The sequence below is a fragment of the Capra hircus genome, chromosome 26 (genome assembly GCF_001704415.2).
Source record: "Capra hircus breed San Clemente chromosome 26, ASM170441v1, whole genome shotgun sequence".
NCBI lineage: Eukaryota > Metazoa > Chordata > Mammalia > Artiodactyla > Bovidae > Capra > Capra hircus.
The window spans coordinates 39,915,337-39,935,326 of NC_030833.1; the positions used below are offsets into that span (position 1 = coordinate 39,915,337).

The following is a 19,990-nucleotide window of genomic DNA, read 5'->3' on the forward strand; positions in this document are numbered from 1 at the left end:
TTTTATTTTTTGGTTGCACTGGGTCTTTTTTGCTCCATGTGGGCTTTCTCTAGTTGCAGAGAGTGGGGGTTACTCTCTAGTTGCAGTGCGTGTGTGGACTAAAATTCTATAGATACCAGTGTTATTTTTTGCCCGCTAGATGTTATCATCTCCTCTTCCCTTCTAACTTTCTGCTTCTAATCATCTGTGTTGTGTCCTAAAAAAATCAGAACGCCAACTCTATTCTATTATTTAAAAATAAAAGATATTCTAATTAAAAACCTGAGATCTCTTCTAAAATATGTGCACATTTTAGCAACCAGATGACCTATACACACTTACTTCCTGTACAGATATGCAAAATCACCTGTATTTCCTAACAGATGCAGTAAAAGCAAGTCCTACAACAGTTAAAGATAAGTAAACCAAAGATCTAACTTATAACATCTATGTATATAAACACAAACAAAAACCATAGCATCTTTCCTTGGCTCCTCACTAGGCCCATGTCTAGGATAAAAGAAGCTATTATTAAAAAGAAGCTATTATTAAAAAGAAGCTATTATTAAAAAGCAGCTATTATTTAAAAGCCTTAGAAAAGCAGGCAAGTAAACTTACTGTTGACATGTTTTCTTTATTGAATTAAAATTATACCAATACAAAATAACAATGTATATACAAAGGGATCTGATGCAACACAGTATATACAATTATCTTTAAAAAGTCACAATACAAGTTACAATGATTATGAATATAAAATTTATATTAAAATACTCTCCATAAGTGATTTATTTGATTGTTTTGGTTCGAAGTCTTCGTTTGAGAATCTGATGATCGCTTTCTTTCACTTTATGGTCCATCAAAATCTGAAATTAACAATTTCACAAATTTTATAAGTGAAAATGAAAGTAAAAATGAAACCTTACTTACAATTAATAAGATATGTTCATATTTCAGTGTTTATAACTGAAATAAGTACATGACAGTAATTTTTGTCCTCCTGGACTGCAATTACACTATCTTCTGTAAAAAAAGGCATGCCTAAGGCAGTAGATTTTATAAAAGATTCTTACAACACCACCTCATTCTAAAATAAAAGAAATCCATACTTTTACTGAATTCAGGACATACATAGTCTGAAATAATAACTAAAATATTTCAAAACAAGTATCTCAAGCAATTTTTAAGAAATTATTTTTTGCAATAACAAGTAGAAAGAGCATTTTTTGCAACTAAGAAAAGAAACAATTTCAGCCAAAGGAGAAAATCATGTACTTTATCAGACAGATGGAAAAAAGTAACCAAGAGAAGAGCACTTTGAAAAGCATGTCCTAATGACCCTAATTCTTTACTACTTGCTTCAAGTGTCTATCTTTTATCTGACAGCTACTGTTACAAAAAGGTCTCTCCTGATTTTTCTTGGCCACTTCCTGTTGAAGGCTTTTCCTTTAATTGCTTTCCTATCCTCACTTTTATCCACTAGGCAAATGCAAGCATGATAGAAAATGAGAACTTCCCTGTAATAGAACAGCGTGTTCTGAGTAAGGAGAATGAGTCACAGAGTCAGGGTGACAAACTACCGTCTTCTCTTAAGAAAACGTGGAAGCCTTCAAGACAAAGTGGGAGGAGATGACTGAATGTCAAGTCTATATTTTTACCAGGCAGAATTACGCCCAGATGTGTACAACTCTTAGGATAAAGATAACATGAAAAGCAGATGTTAGACATTATTAAACAGTGATAATTCTATTGATGGAACTAAAGTTCTAGAACTCTAATGAATTTACAAATGCAGATGCATGTGACACTTGTATATATTAATGCAGCATTTACATTCAATTACTATAAACTTAACACATCCAGTACCAATAGTGTAACTTTTAAAGCAAGTTTTACGAGACTTGGTGTACAGAATAAGAGATCCAAACCACTATATGATTCAAATTGTAAGAGTACTTCAGAATTCAAAAGAACATTAAGAGTTTTACTTTTAAGAGAACTGAAATAGTAGCTTACCACTTGGCCAGATATATCAATAGGAGACGAAATTTCATTTGTGTATAATTTTCGTTTGGCCCGTTTTGGTCGAGACACATTATCTTTACTTACTTCTACATTTGAGAACTTTGAAGAGCTCATCGTTTCAATTATCTTCTTTGCTATGAAAAAAATTTATCAGTTAAATCCTGAAATAATTTCCTAATGGCAAATATTATAAATCCTTCATAAACAGCCATATTTAAAAAGCACTGCAATTTATAAATGGTGAAAGGACACAAATAGAAAACAAAGAATTGCCCAATAAATATATGACTTAATGATCAACAGCAAAAAAAGAAAGACAAATAAATAAAATGTCACTTCATTAATTTTCAACATATTGTAAAGGTTGAAATTTTGAAAATTTGGTAAATTTACTATTGGTAAATTATACTACCACCAGTAAAACTCGGGCATCTTTAATGACTCGGAAGAGGTTTACGCTACATTTACGGAAAAGATCAGTACACATACATAGTGGACCATGTAGCATTAAGAATAATAAGGTGCCAGAGCTAGTTCAGTATTCACATGTAAAGATGTCCACATGAATATTAAGTAAAAGTAACTTGTAACTGTGAGCCATTTACTTCCAGTTAACAAACACATGCACACAGATACATAGATAAAAAGAAAGAAACCAAATTTTTAACAGTTGATCGTTTCTAGGGAGTTGAAAAGGAATTTTTCAATTTCTTACTTTGTACATCTGCTTTATTTATTTATTTTAACAGACACATACTGATTTCAGCAGAAAACATTTCCATTTAGGAAAACTTCTGGATATAAAATCCATATATATATATATAATATCCATATATATATATGATATCAAATACTTTTTTTTAAAAGAAAACATTTCAGGAAATATGCAGAATTAAGTGTCTACCTGTCAATGGCTAAGCTGAGCCTAAGCGGTGAGCTGCCAGATGTCAGAGTAGCTAATTATGACAAGTCAACATGAAAGTTAAAGCCTTTAACCATCTACTGCAATTGAATAAGCAAGAGGCTAAATTGAGTGAGTGAAGTTCCTCAGTCATGTCCGACTCTTTGCGACCCCATGGGCTCTAGCCTAACAGGCTCCTCTTCCCACTCTACTGGAGTGGGTTGCCATTTCCTTCTCCAGGGAATCTTCCCAATCCAGGGATTAAACCTGAGCCTCCTGCATTGCAGGCAGACGCTTTTACCATCCAAGCCACCAGGGAAGTCTAAACTGAGAACATATCAAACTCCCACCCTATTCCACACTCCCCCATGGATTAATGCATGGTCTGGGTCAGGTGGATCAGCACAGAAGTGGTCATTCTATCACTGTTACGGATCTTGGTGCTGGAGACCAGAGAGGAGGGCTAGGAGTGGAAAAGTACAGTCAGAGTGGAAAAGAGTGTCTCCAAGGTTCCTTCTCCTTCCACATCATAAAGTCTCCAGCAGAGATGCCTGAGGACATTCTCTACTGAAGGCACTCGATTAGGAGCATCCAAATGAAGGCCCCTAGGCTAGGAATTCTGTGGTGGTTCAGTGGTAAAAGAATCTGCCTGCAATGCAGGAGACCCAGGTTCAATCCCTGGGTCAGGAAGATCCCCTGGAGAAGGAAATGGCAACCCACTCACTATTCTTGCCTGTAGAATTCCATGGACGAGGAGCCTAGCAGGGGACAAGGACCCCTAGCATGGGGTCACAAAGAACTGGACACCACTGAGTGGCTCACACACACACGCAGGCTAGGAATGCAGGTATGTGTAAGAGTATGCCCAGCAGGAGACCTGAGTCCTTGACTGACTGACTCCCTTCAAAGACTGGAGTGCACTGGCTGTGTATGTTTGATGAGGGAAGGGCAGCTTTCCCTTATGAGGCCTAACAAGTAAAACCTTTGTAATCGCCCATGGTCAGCCTGAAACAAATCACACACAGGATTTGGGTTGGAGCCTCAAAATCCCTCTCTACTATGTGCAAACCACTGTACTAAGAGCCGAAGCTGTAAACAGGACAGACATGTTGCACCTGCAGAGCTTATATCCCACTGGAAAGCTAAGAAAACAGAAAATTAAATGGCTTAAATAATTTGTACTGTGAAAAGATCACTCTGGCTGCTGTGTACTGAATGGATAGGAGATATGCAAGGGATAAATGGGGAGAACAGTGATACTGAGTAATGGATTAAGAGTAGTTATCAGAGCAACAGAATTTTAAGAACTAGCCTCTATTTTCTTCTACTTTCCCTTTATTTCCAAGTGATCAACAACAGACATGTACTGCAGTTACAATCCAAAACAGGGAATCTTTATATTCCTAGAAAGAAGTTAAAAAAAAAAAAAAAAAAACACACACCCCAGGTATATAGCAGGGAAGCTGTTAAACTAAATCAACCAAGTCAGGAAGTCATTACCATCTGGGTACTTCCCTCTACTTGAAAACATGTTTCCTTTTAATATATAAACCATATATGCATTGCTTTTTATGGCAATATATTGTTTATATATCAAAAGGAAATATGTTTTCAAGGAGAGGGGCTTACCTTGTAGCTCAGCTAGTAAAGAATCTACCTGCAACGCAAGAGACCCAGGTTTGATTCCTGGGTTGGGAAGATCCCCTGGAGAAGGAAATGGCAACCTGCTCCAGTATTCTTGCCTGAGAGGACAGAGGAGCCTGGTGGACTATAGTCCATGGGGTCGAAAAGGGTCGGACACAACTTAGCAACTAAATAAATATAAACAATGGTCAATATAATTAAGTAAGAATACCTAAGAATCTAAAATAACAAGTCCCACCTCTCCAAATTTAAACATTTAACAATTTGCTGTTTACCTCTCCAGGTATTTTCTATGCTTATACAAATGATACCTTTCAAACAACGTATACTTTTAAATATATATATACACACACACAAATAGATTTAAGTCTGAAGTTCCCAAACTGTGCACCAAGACACGTTGCAGCAAATTCACAAGAGCAACTTGGAATATTTTAAATTTCTAAGGAAAACAGTGACACTCAACTCAAGGTAGTTCACAGTTTCAAAAAGGTATCAAATATCCTTCCTTTTGATGGTGACATATTTTAACAATCTGGATTTTCAGAAGCTAAATTTTCAGGGATTGTTTGGCCTTAAGTATTAATGGATGGGACTATTTAGGTGTTTCTTTGGGTGCATGGATGCACTGAAAAAAATTACTGGCGCATTAAAGGCATTGTAATCCAAGAAAGTCTGGGAAGCTCTGTGGTAAGTTTTTACACAAAGTATTTTTACACAACCAACGTGACTCAATTCAACTGTCCCCCTGCTTTTAGTCACTTTCTCTCCTCATTCTCCCCATCTCTAGTCTCCAATTTATCCCACCACCACCATTCAGGTAATTTCATGAAAACATGAAAACTCACTCCTTCCTGCCCCCTTCCTCCTAATACTCTCTCCACATTCTAGATGCTAGATGCATACTGCTACCTAGAACTGCCCACACAAGTCCTACACTTTCCTGGTACTCTACTTACATTAAAACTTGTTCTTTCTGGTAGATGTGTACATAAGTATGTATTTATGTATATGTGTATAGAGAGAATATATATCTTAGCACATATTAATACCAGAGTATTAATATGTCTATATTATAAAGAAAAAAGCATTAAGCAACTGAACTTAATAGATATTTAAAGAAATATGTTTTTGATATAGTACATAAGATTCAGTTCAGTTCAGTTCAGTCGCTCAGTCATGTCCGATACTTTGCAACCCCATGAATCGCAGCACGCCAGGCCTCCCTGTCCATCACCACCTTCCGGAGTTCACTCAAACTCACATCCATCGAATCGGTGATGCCATCCAACCATCTTATCCTCTGTCGTCCCTTTTTCCTCCTGCCCTCAATCCCTCCTAGCATCAGAGTCTTTTCCAATGAGTCAACTCTTCGCATGAGGTGGCCAAAGTACTGGAGTTTCAGCTTTAGCATCATTCCCTCCAAAGAACACCCAGGATCAATCTCCTTTAGAATGGACTGGTTGGATCTCCTTGCAGTCCAAGGGACTCTCAAGAGTCTTCTCCAACACCACAGTTCAAAAGCATCAATTCTTTGGCGCTCAGCCTTCTTCACAGTCCAACTCTCACATCCATACATGACCACTGGAAAAACAAGAGCCTTGACTAGACTAGACGGACCTTTGTTGGCAAAGTAATGTCTCTGCTTTTCAATATGCTATCTAGGTTGGTCATAACCTTTCTTCCAAGGAGTAATCATCTTTTAATTTCATGGCTGCAATCACCATCCGCAGTGATTTTGGAGCCCCCAAAAATAAAGTCTGACACTGTTTCCACTGTTTCCCCATCTATTTCCCACGAAGTGATGGGACCAGATGCCATGATCTTTGTTTTCTGAATGTTAAGCTTTAAGCCAACTTTTTCACTCTCCACTTTCACTTTCATCAAGAGGCTTTTTAGTTCCTCTTCACTTTCTGCCATAAGCGCGGTGTCATCTGCACATCTGAGGTTATTGGTATTTCTCCTGGCAATCTTGATTCCAGCTTGTGCTTCTTCCAGCCCAGTGTTTCTCATGCTTATCCATGCAGAGGAAAAAAGCACTAGAATATATACCATAATGCTAACAGTGGTTACCTCTAGGAGGTATAATCTTCCAGTATTTCAATACCCAAGTTAAATCCCATCTCTTCTATTAATATCAAATCTTCCCATAGCCCCCAACAGTTCTTTCCCTCCAATACTACCACAGTTCTCTCCTTGCATCTCCACAACGCATTAAGCAGTCTGCATGCATGTGTGCTAAGTCACTTCAGTTGTGTCCAAGTCTGTGCGACCCTATGGACTGTAGCCCTCCAAGCTCCTCTGTCCATTGGTGTCTCCAGGCAAGAATAGTGGAGTGGGTTGCTAATCCGTTCTCCACAGACTCTTTCCATCCCAGGGATCTCTTGCACTGGCAAGCAGGTTCTTTACCACTAGCACCACCTGGGAAGCTACTCTGGATCAATTATTTAAATACAGATTGTTCTCTTCCACCACACAGTGAACACCAAGGCACATCATAGTTTCATGTTTCCTCCCTCAATACCTAACATTAACACAACAATTTCTACTGGAGCTGTAAGAGTCACTCTGGTTGAGTTTATACCAATCAGATATTAGAAAACAGCATACATCTAACATAAAGGGTCATTTAATTAATAGTCTGCAAACCTTTTGATTGAAGAATAATTGGAGAATGCTGTAAGAAGTCTCCAAATTTCTGTAGCGTTCCTTCTTTTTTCTTAGCAGGCCCATTTACATCACTTGTGGATGCGTGACTTCGTAAAGAGTAAGTTTTCTTAGATGATGGGCGCATGGAAACCTAATCAACAAACATTTTTTTGTTGTTATTGGTAATGAGGCATGTTAGAACAAACAGTTATAGCCACAGTTGAATTAAAGAGGCCACACACAAGTTACAAATTCTCAGGGAGGGAACTTGGGGTTAATCATGTAAGGAGAGGGATGAAAGGGCCAGAGAATGAGTGTGATGAGTGCTAAGTCAGAGGTGAATACATCAAGAAGTACCTGCTACTTGTCAGATGTTAAAGGTTATGTATTTTAAGTTGAATTAGATAAATAGAAAACGGAATATAAGTGAGTTATAACTGGACAAAACTCAACTTCTGAATAATTGCTAATCCAATTTGACATTTTTATTTTCATCATCTACTTCACAAATGTAACTTATGAAAATGGTCAATTTTGGACAAATTAAAAGACAAACCTTTTGTTCCTTTTTGACAGACGAATTTCTATGCCCAGAAACAGGGGACTTCAAATTAATTGTTGGTGTAGCATTCTTCTTATTTTCAAATTTCACAAAGTCCTAAAAATAATGAAGTTCAGCACTGATTAATTTCTTGACAACATATTCTTTCTCTCTCTCTCCAGACTCCAGAAGAAGGAAAAAAGAAAACAAATAAACAAACCAAGCAAATAGTTCTTAACCAGGAGCAATTCTGACCCCAGGGGACACTGGCAATGTCTGAAGGTATTTATGGTTGTCATTGTTGGGTATAAGAGGCAGGTTTAATGGCAACTAGTGGGTAGAGGCCAGGAATACTGCTAAAAAATCCTACAATGTACAGGACATTGAACTCTTCAAAACAAATATCTGGCCAAAAATGTCAATCATGCTGAAGCTGAGAAACCCTGACTGAAGGTACAACTTTTTTCTCACAATTTTTTCACCTTCAGTGAAATATCACTGATATATAACATACGTAGGTTTAAGTGCACAGTGTGAGGATATAATACATGTTTTTATTACAAAATGATTGAAGGTATGAGTTTTTCACATGCATCATAATGAAATTACAGTAGTTAAATGAAGGGATAATATCTTTTGAGTCCCATCTTTAAAATACAACATAGTAATGTATCTACCCTTTTCCCAACTCCCAAATCATGCTGAGCATGACCTCTAACTGGTACGTAGCAACACTGAAAACAAAACAAAAATCTTCAGTATAAGCACAGGTAAAAAATGATAATCCTAACTGTGATGATAAGCACATCGGGGTGGGGGGAAAGGCAAGAACAGAAAGAGAGAGAAGATCATGACTGAACCTCAGAATTCAAGTTACAAAGTAAAGTCATAAGGATGACAAGAAGCAGGTTTTCTAAAGAGAGGAAAGACAGATGGTAATCAGGGAAAGCAAAGGAAGAAAGATTATAACTCCATCACACTTGCTGTTTTCAAGAGAGCACTTCAAATTTGGAGTCTTCATGAGAGTAGAATATAGCATTGTATAAATTATTTTCCTGAAGACTTCACAACACTGTTTACTACAGCAGTAAAGAGCCTAGAAAAAAGCCTAGCAAAATCAGTTAAAACGTTTAAGTTTCTACATGGTGCAATGGGGAGTATATACCAGCAGTAAAATGAATAAAAATAACTGTCTCTTAACCCTCGGAGTACACAGCCAATTTTTCCTTTTCCCTTGAAAAAAATGATTCAAGCTGACATAGGTGTCAGCCACTATGTTAATAGATGATGATGAAATCAAACTACTTAGTAGAGTTGACCCTTGAACACAGGTTTGAAATGCATGAGTCCACTTATACACTGATACTTTTCCATAGTAAATACTATTCAAAGTACACTCTGTACTTTGGTTGACTCCACGGATGAGGAACCTCACACTCAGAGAGCCAACTGTAAGTTACATAGGATTTTTCTGCACAGTGACTGGCACTGAGCCCTCATGCTGTCCAAGGGTAATCTGTATCTTAATGGTATTTAAGTGCATTAAATATAGAATAAGAGTTAACTAAGGCTCTCCAAAACAATCTTTTAAGGTATTCTATGTGTAGCAAGAAATATGCTAAATAATATTCATTCATCAAATGTATTACCTGACAGAGAGCCTCAGGAGTATGTTTAATATTATTTCTGTTCTTCCACCAGCTTGAAAATACACTACTCTTTAAAGAAGTGAAAAAGACAAGTTGGAGAAAAAGTTATTGTGCTAAAGAGTTTTAAATATAAATATTGCTTTTAGCATAAATATTGTCATTTATTATGTACCTATCACAGGTGGAACAAAAGCAAAACATTTTAAACACATTATATCTAATTCTTTATTTCAAAAGGAGGAAAGTGAGAATCAGAAAATTTATGTGACTTGCTGAGCTGACATGGCTAGAATATGATAGAAGGTTGGTAACCCCACAATCAGAAAGCTGCAGAAGCAACAAGTAAATCATTTTTGGCCTACCACTAAATAGGATCCAAATTTTCATACTGGCTCACAGAAAAAGAATTTCTCTTCTGAAACCTACTATGATTTTAACTAAATCACAAGGATTCTACTCAAGCAAGTTAGTCATTTCAGATTCTCTAATTCCTTTATCCTAAATCTCTTTTCTATTCCAAAGGAGGGAAAGTGACTAAGTATGAACAGAACTGGAATAGTGAAATAGCTTTCTACTAAAATTCACCACTATTTGACCTATCACAGCTTCACTGAAACAGGAAAAATCTACACATTTTAAAATCCTCAAGCTTTTTTTTTAAGGACTATTTACCACAGCAACATTCTTAAGAGTATTAAATACACTGTAAACTATGACTCTGGGTTCTAATACTAGTGCTTATGCACAGGAGGGCAATGTAACAGACTTTAACTGTATAGCTGAACAATAATAAAACTTACTTGTTTAGTTCACTTAATAGTTAAGTATTTACCTCTTCCATTTCATGACTTTTCCTCTTTCGGGCCTTGGGAATCTTAACCGTCACTGGTGAGGTACAACCTGGGTGTTTCACTGCCATTCTGTTTGGCTGTAAAGGTGTAAATTGAATCTCTAACTCAGGTTTTGGAAATCGAGTGCTTTGATTATTTTCTGTTGACACTTCACAAGAGTCAAGGACTACAGATCCATCCTACAACAGAATTTAAAAGGAAAACAAATCTTATTTGCAGAACATAAATTTCTAAATTGCCAAAAATTACCTCTGTCAAATACCTATTAAAAACAACGAATGGGGAAAGATAAAACGTTTGGGTCAAACTCAGCACAACAGGGATAGAAAGAGTGAGTTGTCATCTGCTTTCTCCAGGTTTACACGTGGTACTCAGTATTTCCCACACCTGTATCATCCTAAGAATCCTCTGGAGAAATAGTTTAAAAAATTCTTGAACTCTACCATGAATTTACTAAATCAGGAATCTCGAAGCAAAGAGTCTAGGATTTTTAATAAGCACTCTATCTATTCCATTATCTACTGTTTATTGAAAGTTGCTCGGTCGTGTCCAACTCTTTAGGACCCCATGGACTATAGTCTGCCAGGCTCCTCTGTCCAGGGGTTTTCCAGGCAAGAATACTGGAGTGGGTAGCCATTCCCTTCTCCAGAGGATCTTCCCAACCCAGGGATTGAACCCAGGTCTCGCACAATGCAGGCGGATTTTTTATTGTCTGAGCTACCAGGTAATAAGCAGCCTCATTGTGGTAAACTACAGTTTGCCATGAATACTGTTCTTCCTACTGAGAGAGTCTCACGCCCCCTCCCCTGGATGGAGGCTGGTCTTAATGGCTTCTGTGACTAACAGCATGTGGTGGAAGTAACATGATTCTTCTGAAGCCTTGTAAGGAATGGCTTATGCTATTTTCCTGAATTAAAATGCCTTTCTCTTCCCATTCTCTGCTTGGTAAACTTCTGTTAGCCTTCAAGACCCAGTATAATGTTACTTTTTCTACACAGCCACTCAAGCAAAATTCATTCTATCTTCCTCAGTGTCCCTTCTCAGCATTCTCTTCATAACACTCAGTCCGACCGGTCAAACAAGACAGTCATTAAATACCTGTCTTATTAGAATTCTTACTACTCGAGGATGGTGATCTTATGTCTTTATCCTCAGGGCTTAGCAAGGTTCCTAACAAGGCATGCTCCCATTAAATGGTTTTGAAATAAATATTTTAAAAAATAAGTTTATTTTCAAAAAGTGACATATGATTTTTACCTATTTCATAAGCACTCTGATAAACTCTACGCTATACAACATGAGTCACAGAACCCCAACCCCACTTCAAACCAAAGAAACTTCACTGTCAGGTTACTGGGATTTGGTGATAAAGTTGTAAAGTGGGTAATATTTCCAAAAAATACTATTTACTTGAATGCTTATTAAATGGACTACTTATGAGAGTCATCCAAATTTTATCTTTTGTGGGATTTCCTATTTCTGACCATCAAATTTATTTATATTACAAGATCTGTTGTTTGAGATCAGTATCATTTTGAGGAGATAAGAATCATTTGGGGATCAAATTTCCTCAGAACTGCATCTGCCCTCAAAAGCCTTTAGTTCTCCTTCCCAGGAGCACTCATAGCTGACTGTGCGGCAAGATACCTTCAACAGCTGATTAAATTATACTTGCAAGCGTTATTTAGGAATTAATGGTCATTGGCAAAGAGGGTTAAAGAACAGACTGTTATCAAATACCCACCTCTACTTCACCTCTGGAAATTTCAAAACTTGTTGACTGAGGTTCAGTTCCAACCTTGCCAGGATCCGTTGAACTCATTTGTGTGGGCTGGATATCCATGGTCTGTTTTTCCTAAAGTAAGGAAATAGTAAAGCAACAAGCCGCTGTAACTGAATATACATTAAAATAATTCACCTAAAGAATATAAAATCAACATTTGGATGAATTAAATACTGGAAGTAACTAAAGACTTCAATGACCAACTAACTCTCCTTCTTCCTCTTTTGCATGCTCAGAGAATCGGCAACCTTCCAGCCTCTTCTGAGTCTGACCCAAACAGAAACTTGAAAGATTACTTTCAAGTTCCGAGGTGTTTTACATATATTCTCTCATTTTACTTTCACTGCAACTCGGACTTAGATTTGGCAAGAATCATTATTTCTACTTTCCACATAGGAAATAGAGACCTAGAGACATTAAATAACAAAAACCACATTCGGTACTGAGTTGGAGCTTAAACCTCCCAAATCACTTTGATAATGTAATTCTGAAAACCTAGAGGTGTCTTAGGAATGCAACTACAGAATTCGAGTAGAAAAGATTACACTGATAACTAAACTTCTCCTTGCTGCACACTCTGTCATCCCACTTAGTCACAGGATATTCTCTATTCCTAAACCCTATCTATAAAAAAATATCAGATTTACATTGCTAAACTTGATAAATTCCAACATGGACCCTCTAATCACTACCACCAAAATCAAAAGTCAAATACATCTCTTATGTCACCTGCCCAAAACTGCAAGTAAAAAAGATCCTAATTGCACTCATAATGTGGAAAGCAACTAGCATGTACTGATTTCCACTGTTGTAATAACTGTGCTGTTCTACACTCTCAATAAATTTTCACAATTCCATTAGGAAGACATCATCACCTCTGATTTAAAGTTCAGAAATGTTAAGTAAGTTTCCCAAAGGTCCCCTAACCACAGTAGTTGATACTTCATTTTTCTAACTTTCTATTCTGTACAATTTATACCACATGCTAATACCTGTTTTGAGCAGACAGTCTTTCTCTGAGAATCACAAGGTCTTTTGATGTTAAGAGACAGATACACACATACACATTTATTTTATTATTTATCTGGAGGCTTCAGAATGGCGTATTTTCAAATGCCAATAAATTACTCTGAAAAGGACTAGCTTTAGATGTACCCTGGTTCGACTTTCCTGGGAAACAGCTATCTGAGAAATGCAATACTTTCTTCATCTAGGGGTCCTAACTCTGGTGCATATTACAAAAGCAGCTCCTGGGAATTCCATGGTAGTTCAGTGGTTAGCGCTCAGCGCTCTCACTGCTGAGGCCCAGATTCAATCCCTGATCGGGGAACTAAGATCTTGCAAACTGAGTGGTATGGCCAAGAAGAAAAAAGTACCTGCTGAATGACTCACACCTCCTCACCATTGTGCTTATTTTCAAAAACAGTGTATATCTTTATCATAAATTTAGGATGGGCTCAAATATTTAAGTATCAGCAAGAGTTCAGGCTGAGTCACACTGCCATATTTTAAAGACAGATGAGGGACTAAATCACCAGTTGTTTATTTTCTAAATACTCTACCTGAAGATATGGCCAAAATATTAGAGAAAGTACCATTCCTCAACCAGTCACTGACGAGTGATGAGTCAACTCTGAGTAAACTCTGAAAACTCAAAATTCATGGCAAATATGCAAAGAATTTTTTCAATCTACGATTCCTCACTGATCTACTAACATTTTTATTCTTTAAAAGTTAATCAATTAAATAATTCTGGAAAACCCCTATGTTTAATCAAAAAGGCATAGAAAGAAGAAGATTCTACTGACTGTCTTAGAAGCCTCTGATGTGACCTTCCTTAACTGTTCGATTTCATTATCTTTCTGTGCATTACTGGAGATCAGTGCTTTCAGCTGTATTTCTAAAGCTGCAACCAGCTGATCGCGTTCTTCCCGCCACTGCTGGAGGTTACCATCTTTCTCAGCCAACTGTCCTTTAAGTATTTCCTAAACAGAATACACACAAAATGCTAAAGTAAATGTTGTAACATTATGAATCTAAGAATTTTTGAAGTTATTACGGATAACACAATAAATACAACTGTGAACAGGATATACAACAAATTACATAGACAAGTCTAGATAAAATATTTACTCAAAAAACCTAATACATAATGCCTTTATATACCTTAACTATCCACATACTATATCCTATCCCACCTCATTCCAAAACAAAAAAAGCTTACTGGGCACTTCCTTCAATAAACAATTATAGCTTTTAAACTAATTCTAGCATTTCCCTCAATATTTGCAAAATGAGATGGTAAAATTACAAAAAAATAAATGATAAAACCAATAGCAACAAACAACAGAAAAATGAAAATTAAAAATACTTTTTCACTGGGTTCAAAATAGTGGCAAATTAGAGAAAATATGTGCAAGATCTAAACATAACTACAAGACACTGCTGAAAGAAATAAAGGAGCACGTAAGTCAACAAGGGGCTTCCCTGGTGGCTCAGACAGTAAAGAATCTGCCTGCAATGCAGGAGACACAGGTTCAACCCCTGGGTTGGGAACATCCCCTGGAGAAGAGAATGGCAACCCACTCCAGTATTCTTGCCTGGAGAATTCCATGGACAAAGGAGCCTGGCCAGCTACAGTCCATGGGGTTGCAGAGTCGAACAAGACTGAGGAACTAACACTTTCACTTTCTTTTTTAAATAAAGAGAACCTGTGTTCAAAGAGCAAAAGATTCAGTATTTTTAAAATGTCAGTTCTCCCTTAGAAGATCTAGAGTCAAAGCAACTTCAGTAAAAATCCAAGCAAGTGTGTGTGCATCTGTGTGTCTGTGTGTGAGTAGAAGTGGAAAAGCTGACTCTAAAAATAATACGAAAATGCAAATGACATAGTCAAATTTACTTTGAAAATGAAGTACAAAGTAGAAGCAATCATACCATGTCATTTTAAGCCTACTATATATAATAATAAAGACAGTGTGATATTGTCTTAAGGATATACAGACATCAGAGAACAGAGGATACAATCCACAAATATTATGGTCAATTGATATTCCATAAAAATGTCAAAGAAACTCAATGGAGAAAAGAACAGTCTTTTCTACAAAGGGTGACGGAACAACTGAACAGCCAAATGGAAAAAAAGAAAGACTTATAATCTCACACCATATACAAAAGTTAACCACTGGACAATGGACCTACATCAAAAGTTGCAGAGCAGTAGAAAAGCAACAGCCTTTTCAAAAAGTACTACCAGGTCAATTGGTAATTCAAATTTACAAGAACGATGACGACCTTTACCCCTATCTCACCCCAACACAAAAATTAATACTGGAATCAAAATATGAAAGGTAAAACCCCAAACCTTTCAGGAAATAATGTAAAAGAACATATTCATATCCTTGAAGTTCATAAAGGAAAAGACTGAGAAAATGAATTAGAATAATTCTTCATTTCTGTTCTAAAAAGGCAAGGAGAGTAAAAAGGTAAACCAGAGGTTGAAAGAAGGTAATTGCAATACACTCCAATCCAGAAAGTATAAGGAATTCCTGTGTAAAAAAGATAGTCAAATAGAAAATAAACAAGGGGACTTGGGTAGGCAAAGCCAATAAACAAAACATCCAATAATACGAGTTGCAGTATAAATTTGTAAAACTACTTTGAAAATTAGTCTGGCATTCTACTAGAATTCCACATATGTTTACCGTGCCTGCCTGCCTGCTAACTGCTTCATTCATGTCAGACTCTGTGTGACCCTATGGACTGCAGTCTGCCAGGCTCCTCTGTCCATGGGATTCTCCAGGTAAAAATAATGGAGTGGGTTGCCATCCCCTCCTCCAGGGATATTTACCCTATCCACTAGCAATTCTATCCTTGGCTATATACGCAATAGAAATGAATCCACACGTGCACTAAGAAAAGTATATAAAAATGTTTACAGGATATCTTATTCATAAGAGCCCCAAACAGTAACAACCCCTTTATCTTCAACTTTAAATTGAACAGACTGTGGTATACTTATACACTGAAATACTCAGCAGTGAAAGGAGACTAACTCCAGCTACTTGAACAAATACAGATGAGCCTCAAAAACATAATACTAAGTGAAAGAAGCCAGGCACAAGAAAATGCATTCTACATATGTTTATTTATATAAAGTTTTAAAAAATGAACAAAACTGAAGTTTAACATTAAAAGATAGAAGAGTTATTATCATTGAGAAGACATGGTCTCTTGGATGCTAATATTGTTATATTTCTTAAACTCTATGGTAGTTAACTGGGGACTGGCTTTATAATAATTCATAAACAACGTTTCTTTTACTTACTGTGTTGTGTGTATTCCAGTTTAAAAGGCTTTTTAAAAATCAACAATTTATTTCTTAAATATTGCAGACACACATCCTAGGTACAAGTGTAAAGAAATATATAGGAGAAAGGAGAAAGCTAGTTTGCTCTAGGACTAAAAATTCAAAGGAGGTTTACTTGCTGGCATTGCTGCCAGAGGGACCAATGATTAGGAAAAGAAGTAGGCCCATTCCTGGTTTGGGGCTGGAGTGACTAACTATGAAAATCAACAACTCTGATTTTACTTCTTGCCTCTTGTTACTGTCTGGAAGGTTGAATGGGCTATGGACAGAAACAGAACCAGCAGCAGCATTTCCTGTTAAGATAGATGCAGCATTTCAATCTTGCTCAACACAACACTTCCTGAAGCTAACTCCAGTCAGGTGGCATTGGTACATGAAGTGAAATATATCGCCACCTGAGTGCCGTAGTAATAACAAGTATTAGTCTCACATACTTTGTCATGTGACAAAGAAAACAGAGTCAGGACTCTAAGGAAACTTGACAACTAAATGGAACACAGTATCCTAGATATGATCCTACATCCAGGAAAAAAAAATTAGTGGGAAAGTTGGTGAAATTCTAGTAAGATCCATAATTTAGCAATCAGTATTGTAATAATATTAATTTGTTGGTTTTGATCACTGTACTATTGTTATGTAAGCTCTAACATCAGAAGTTGGGTAATAAGATATATAGAAATTCTCTGTACTAGCTTCACAACATTTCTGGAAATAAAGTGATTTCAAAATAAAAAATATTTTTTAAATTCTGTAGGAAAATCTTCTTTAACTTAGTGAAAATTAATGTTTTTGTACAGAAAAGTTTAGCTGATATAAGTAAAATTCTGTCATAAAGGAAATGCCAACAGATGGCAATGTGATTCTGCCATGTTACTATTACTATAAATAGGGTTATGGTTAGGTTATCTTTTCATTTAAAGATAATATATTACTCAATAGTCTTCTCAGGATCAACGATGACTTTTAACTTTTTTCTGACTTGAGTATCAAAGAGACTAAGTTGTAGATTAAAATAGAAGGAAAAAACATAAACTATTAATAAGACAGAATTACTTGAGAACTATAGTTAGTAAAACAGAAAGTTATTTCTACCTATAGTCTTCTAGAAACTATAGTTGATTTTTTTTTAAAGATCTGATGAAATCAGCTTATGAGGTAAAATGCATACACCATGTTAGCAGAATCTATAGTTCAAAATGCAAATATTTTACATTATAGTAGGGATAACCCTGCAGCAGTCAAAAGGAAAATATTTTTAAGTTCTGAATCTAGATATTGAGAAATAATTATTTTCCCAAAAATAAGAACTTGAAGATAAACTGGGATAGAAAACTCATCTCACAAATAGACAAACTGCCTTAAAAACAAACAAACAAAAAAAACCAAACCCACACAACCATGTAGACACTGATAAGAATCTAAGAATCCCAGGCAAAAATTTAAGAAGCCAAAGAAAGCAGGCAAAATACACCGCAGATAAAGTGTAACTATTACTAACCACTGCATTTTGTTGCTTCAAACAATGCTCTCTGTCTTCAGCGTATTTTTTCATCTCCTTGTTTCGTAGACTCTCAGCTTCTTTCGCTTGAGTGATAAGCATCATTTTTTCTTCTAACCATTTTTTTCTTTCAGCTTCATGTTTCTGTTCAGATTCCTACATGTAGAAACAGCACAAGTAACTATCACATGTTTCGAAAGCAGTTAATAAATCTGCATTTGTAAACATTTCCATCTAATCCATGGCTCTTCATTTCACCTTTTCAAAAACTTAAAACAAGCATTTTTCTTTAAATAATGAGAAAGTTTGAGTATATGTCAGACTATAAAATGAACACTGTTGGTTGCTTTCCTAAATAGTTATTTCATTCATAAACTGAATTTCGCTATAAAATCCATTTAAGAGCTTTCCTTCATCAGTGAGCTTAAGAAGAAATAACTAAAATTTCTGAAAGAATTACAGAGAACCAAGTCATTTTAAATGCTAGATTAAAAAAAAAAATTTGATTTGTAGGGGGCATTTCCAGCTGTGATTCCAAAAATAAAATGTTCCCAGGTATACAGAATGTCAAATAAAGAGTAACTTGTGTAACAGGACAAATATTTATTAAAGAATATAAGGAATAGCTGAATAGAAAATACAGCTGATCAATAAATTTTAAAGAGGCTTCCATAGATCCTTCAACTTCAAAAACATCTCATTTGTACACTCAAAACTGACATAAAACTTCTTCTGAAGCAAAATTAATACTATACTAAAAGCTATGTATTTTAAAATCTACTGTTTTTAAAACTTGCAAAACCACTGTGCCAGATAAATTATCACTAGTCCATTACAGAATTACAAAGTTTATTATCTAAGATACATGATCATATTATTTTAGAATGCAAAACACACCAGTATTCCTTAGTATGAACATTCACAAAGTAATTAGTGTATTTTTTCATAACTAATGGATTATCCACTCTGCTCCAGCTGCTTTTGGTTCTGACAATGGAAAGGACAAATTCTTCAGTATGTAATTAATAATTACAAAAAAGAAAGGAACGTACTTATTTGTTTAATATCTAATTATATACAGCCTGGATTTAAGAAAATAATTTAGATGCAATCTTTTCAAAACTCATTACTATGCTTTCTTCAATGCTAAAACTACACTGGATTGTAATTTCTAATAAATAAAATGTATAAAAATTTACATAATATTTGTTAAGTGCCATTAAAAAATCTCTGCCCTGTATCTCCTATTCTACGCATGGTATGTGAAAGGTAAATATGGAAAAATATATAAACAGAAAACAGGTTATCTTCTATGTAGTAATATAGTTTCAAATGTAGTAATATAGTTTTAAATGTATTCCAATGTTCAGACATACAATTCTATTCTTTTCCAGCTTAATAATTAAATTTATAATAATCAAAATAATTTTCCTAATAGTTTCTTCTCTACACCAATACTTGAAGAGCTAAAAGTTTAAACAGTACAAAAACAGGTACAAAGACATAAGACATGATGATACAAGAATTAAATATGTAAAACTGAGGACCCAACCACTGCATTTTCATTGGCACTTAGTAGCTTGTATTCTAGGGAATCTCTTCCCCATGTCATTTCAGTGAGTACTGAGAAATTATATTCTAACATTTCCCAGCTATGAGTATATCCATATCTAAATTAATTATAAAATATTTACTAAATCTTATGAGAAATATAATATATAGATACAATTACACATGTAGATAAAAATCATACCTGTAACTCATCTTGAAGCTTAGTGAGTTTTATATTAAGTACATCTGTGTTATCCTCAAATTCTTTATTTGAACTTTGACTGTGTTTGGCTTCCAAATCTTTGCATTTTTCCTTCCATTCTTCCAATTCTGATATGGAAATATAAATTTTTTTTAAATTACATGCAAAAGTTACACTGCACAGAGATGTATGTGGCATGGGATACAGACAGCAGAGCCCAGAAGCAGATCATAGACCAAGATACTAAACAGAACTGAGACCATTCTGGGCTTTCCTTGTAGCTCAGCTGGCAAATAATCCACCTCAAGTGCAGGAGACCTGGGTTCGATCCCTAAGCTGGGAAGATCCCCT

General features: G+C 35.8%; 1 protein-coding gene across 5 annotated transcripts in view; it reads right to left on the reverse strand.

Moving 5' to 3' along the window:
- The window catches only part of KIF20B (kinesin family member 20B), an 82,811-nt gene continuing 63,420 nt past the window's right edge, over positions 600-19,990 (reverse strand). For 3 of the 5 annotated variants that reach the window (XM_005698202.3, XM_013975077.2, XM_018041592.1), the window contains 9 exons: positions 19,640-19,767; positions 17,887-18,042; positions 13,831-14,007; positions 11,984-12,094; positions 10,221-10,418; positions 7,755-7,856; positions 7,199-7,349; positions 1,996-2,138; positions 600-845 (listed from right to left, as the gene is read on the reverse strand). In XM_005698202.3, coding sequence (XP_005698259.2) covers positions 768-845; positions 1,996-2,138; positions 7,199-7,349; positions 7,755-7,856; positions 10,221-10,418; positions 11,984-12,094; positions 13,831-14,007; positions 17,887-18,042; positions 19,640-19,767 — 1,244 coding nt within the window. In that variant the 3' untranslated portion in view covers positions 600-767. Of the gene's footprint in view, positions 846-1,995; positions 2,139-7,198; positions 7,350-7,754; positions 7,857-9,247; positions 9,458-10,220; positions 10,419-11,983; positions 12,095-13,830; positions 14,008-17,886; positions 18,043-19,639; positions 19,768-19,990 lie in introns of those variants that run through there. The other 2 variants (XM_018041593.1, XM_018041594.1) reach the window with 2 other exon arrangements.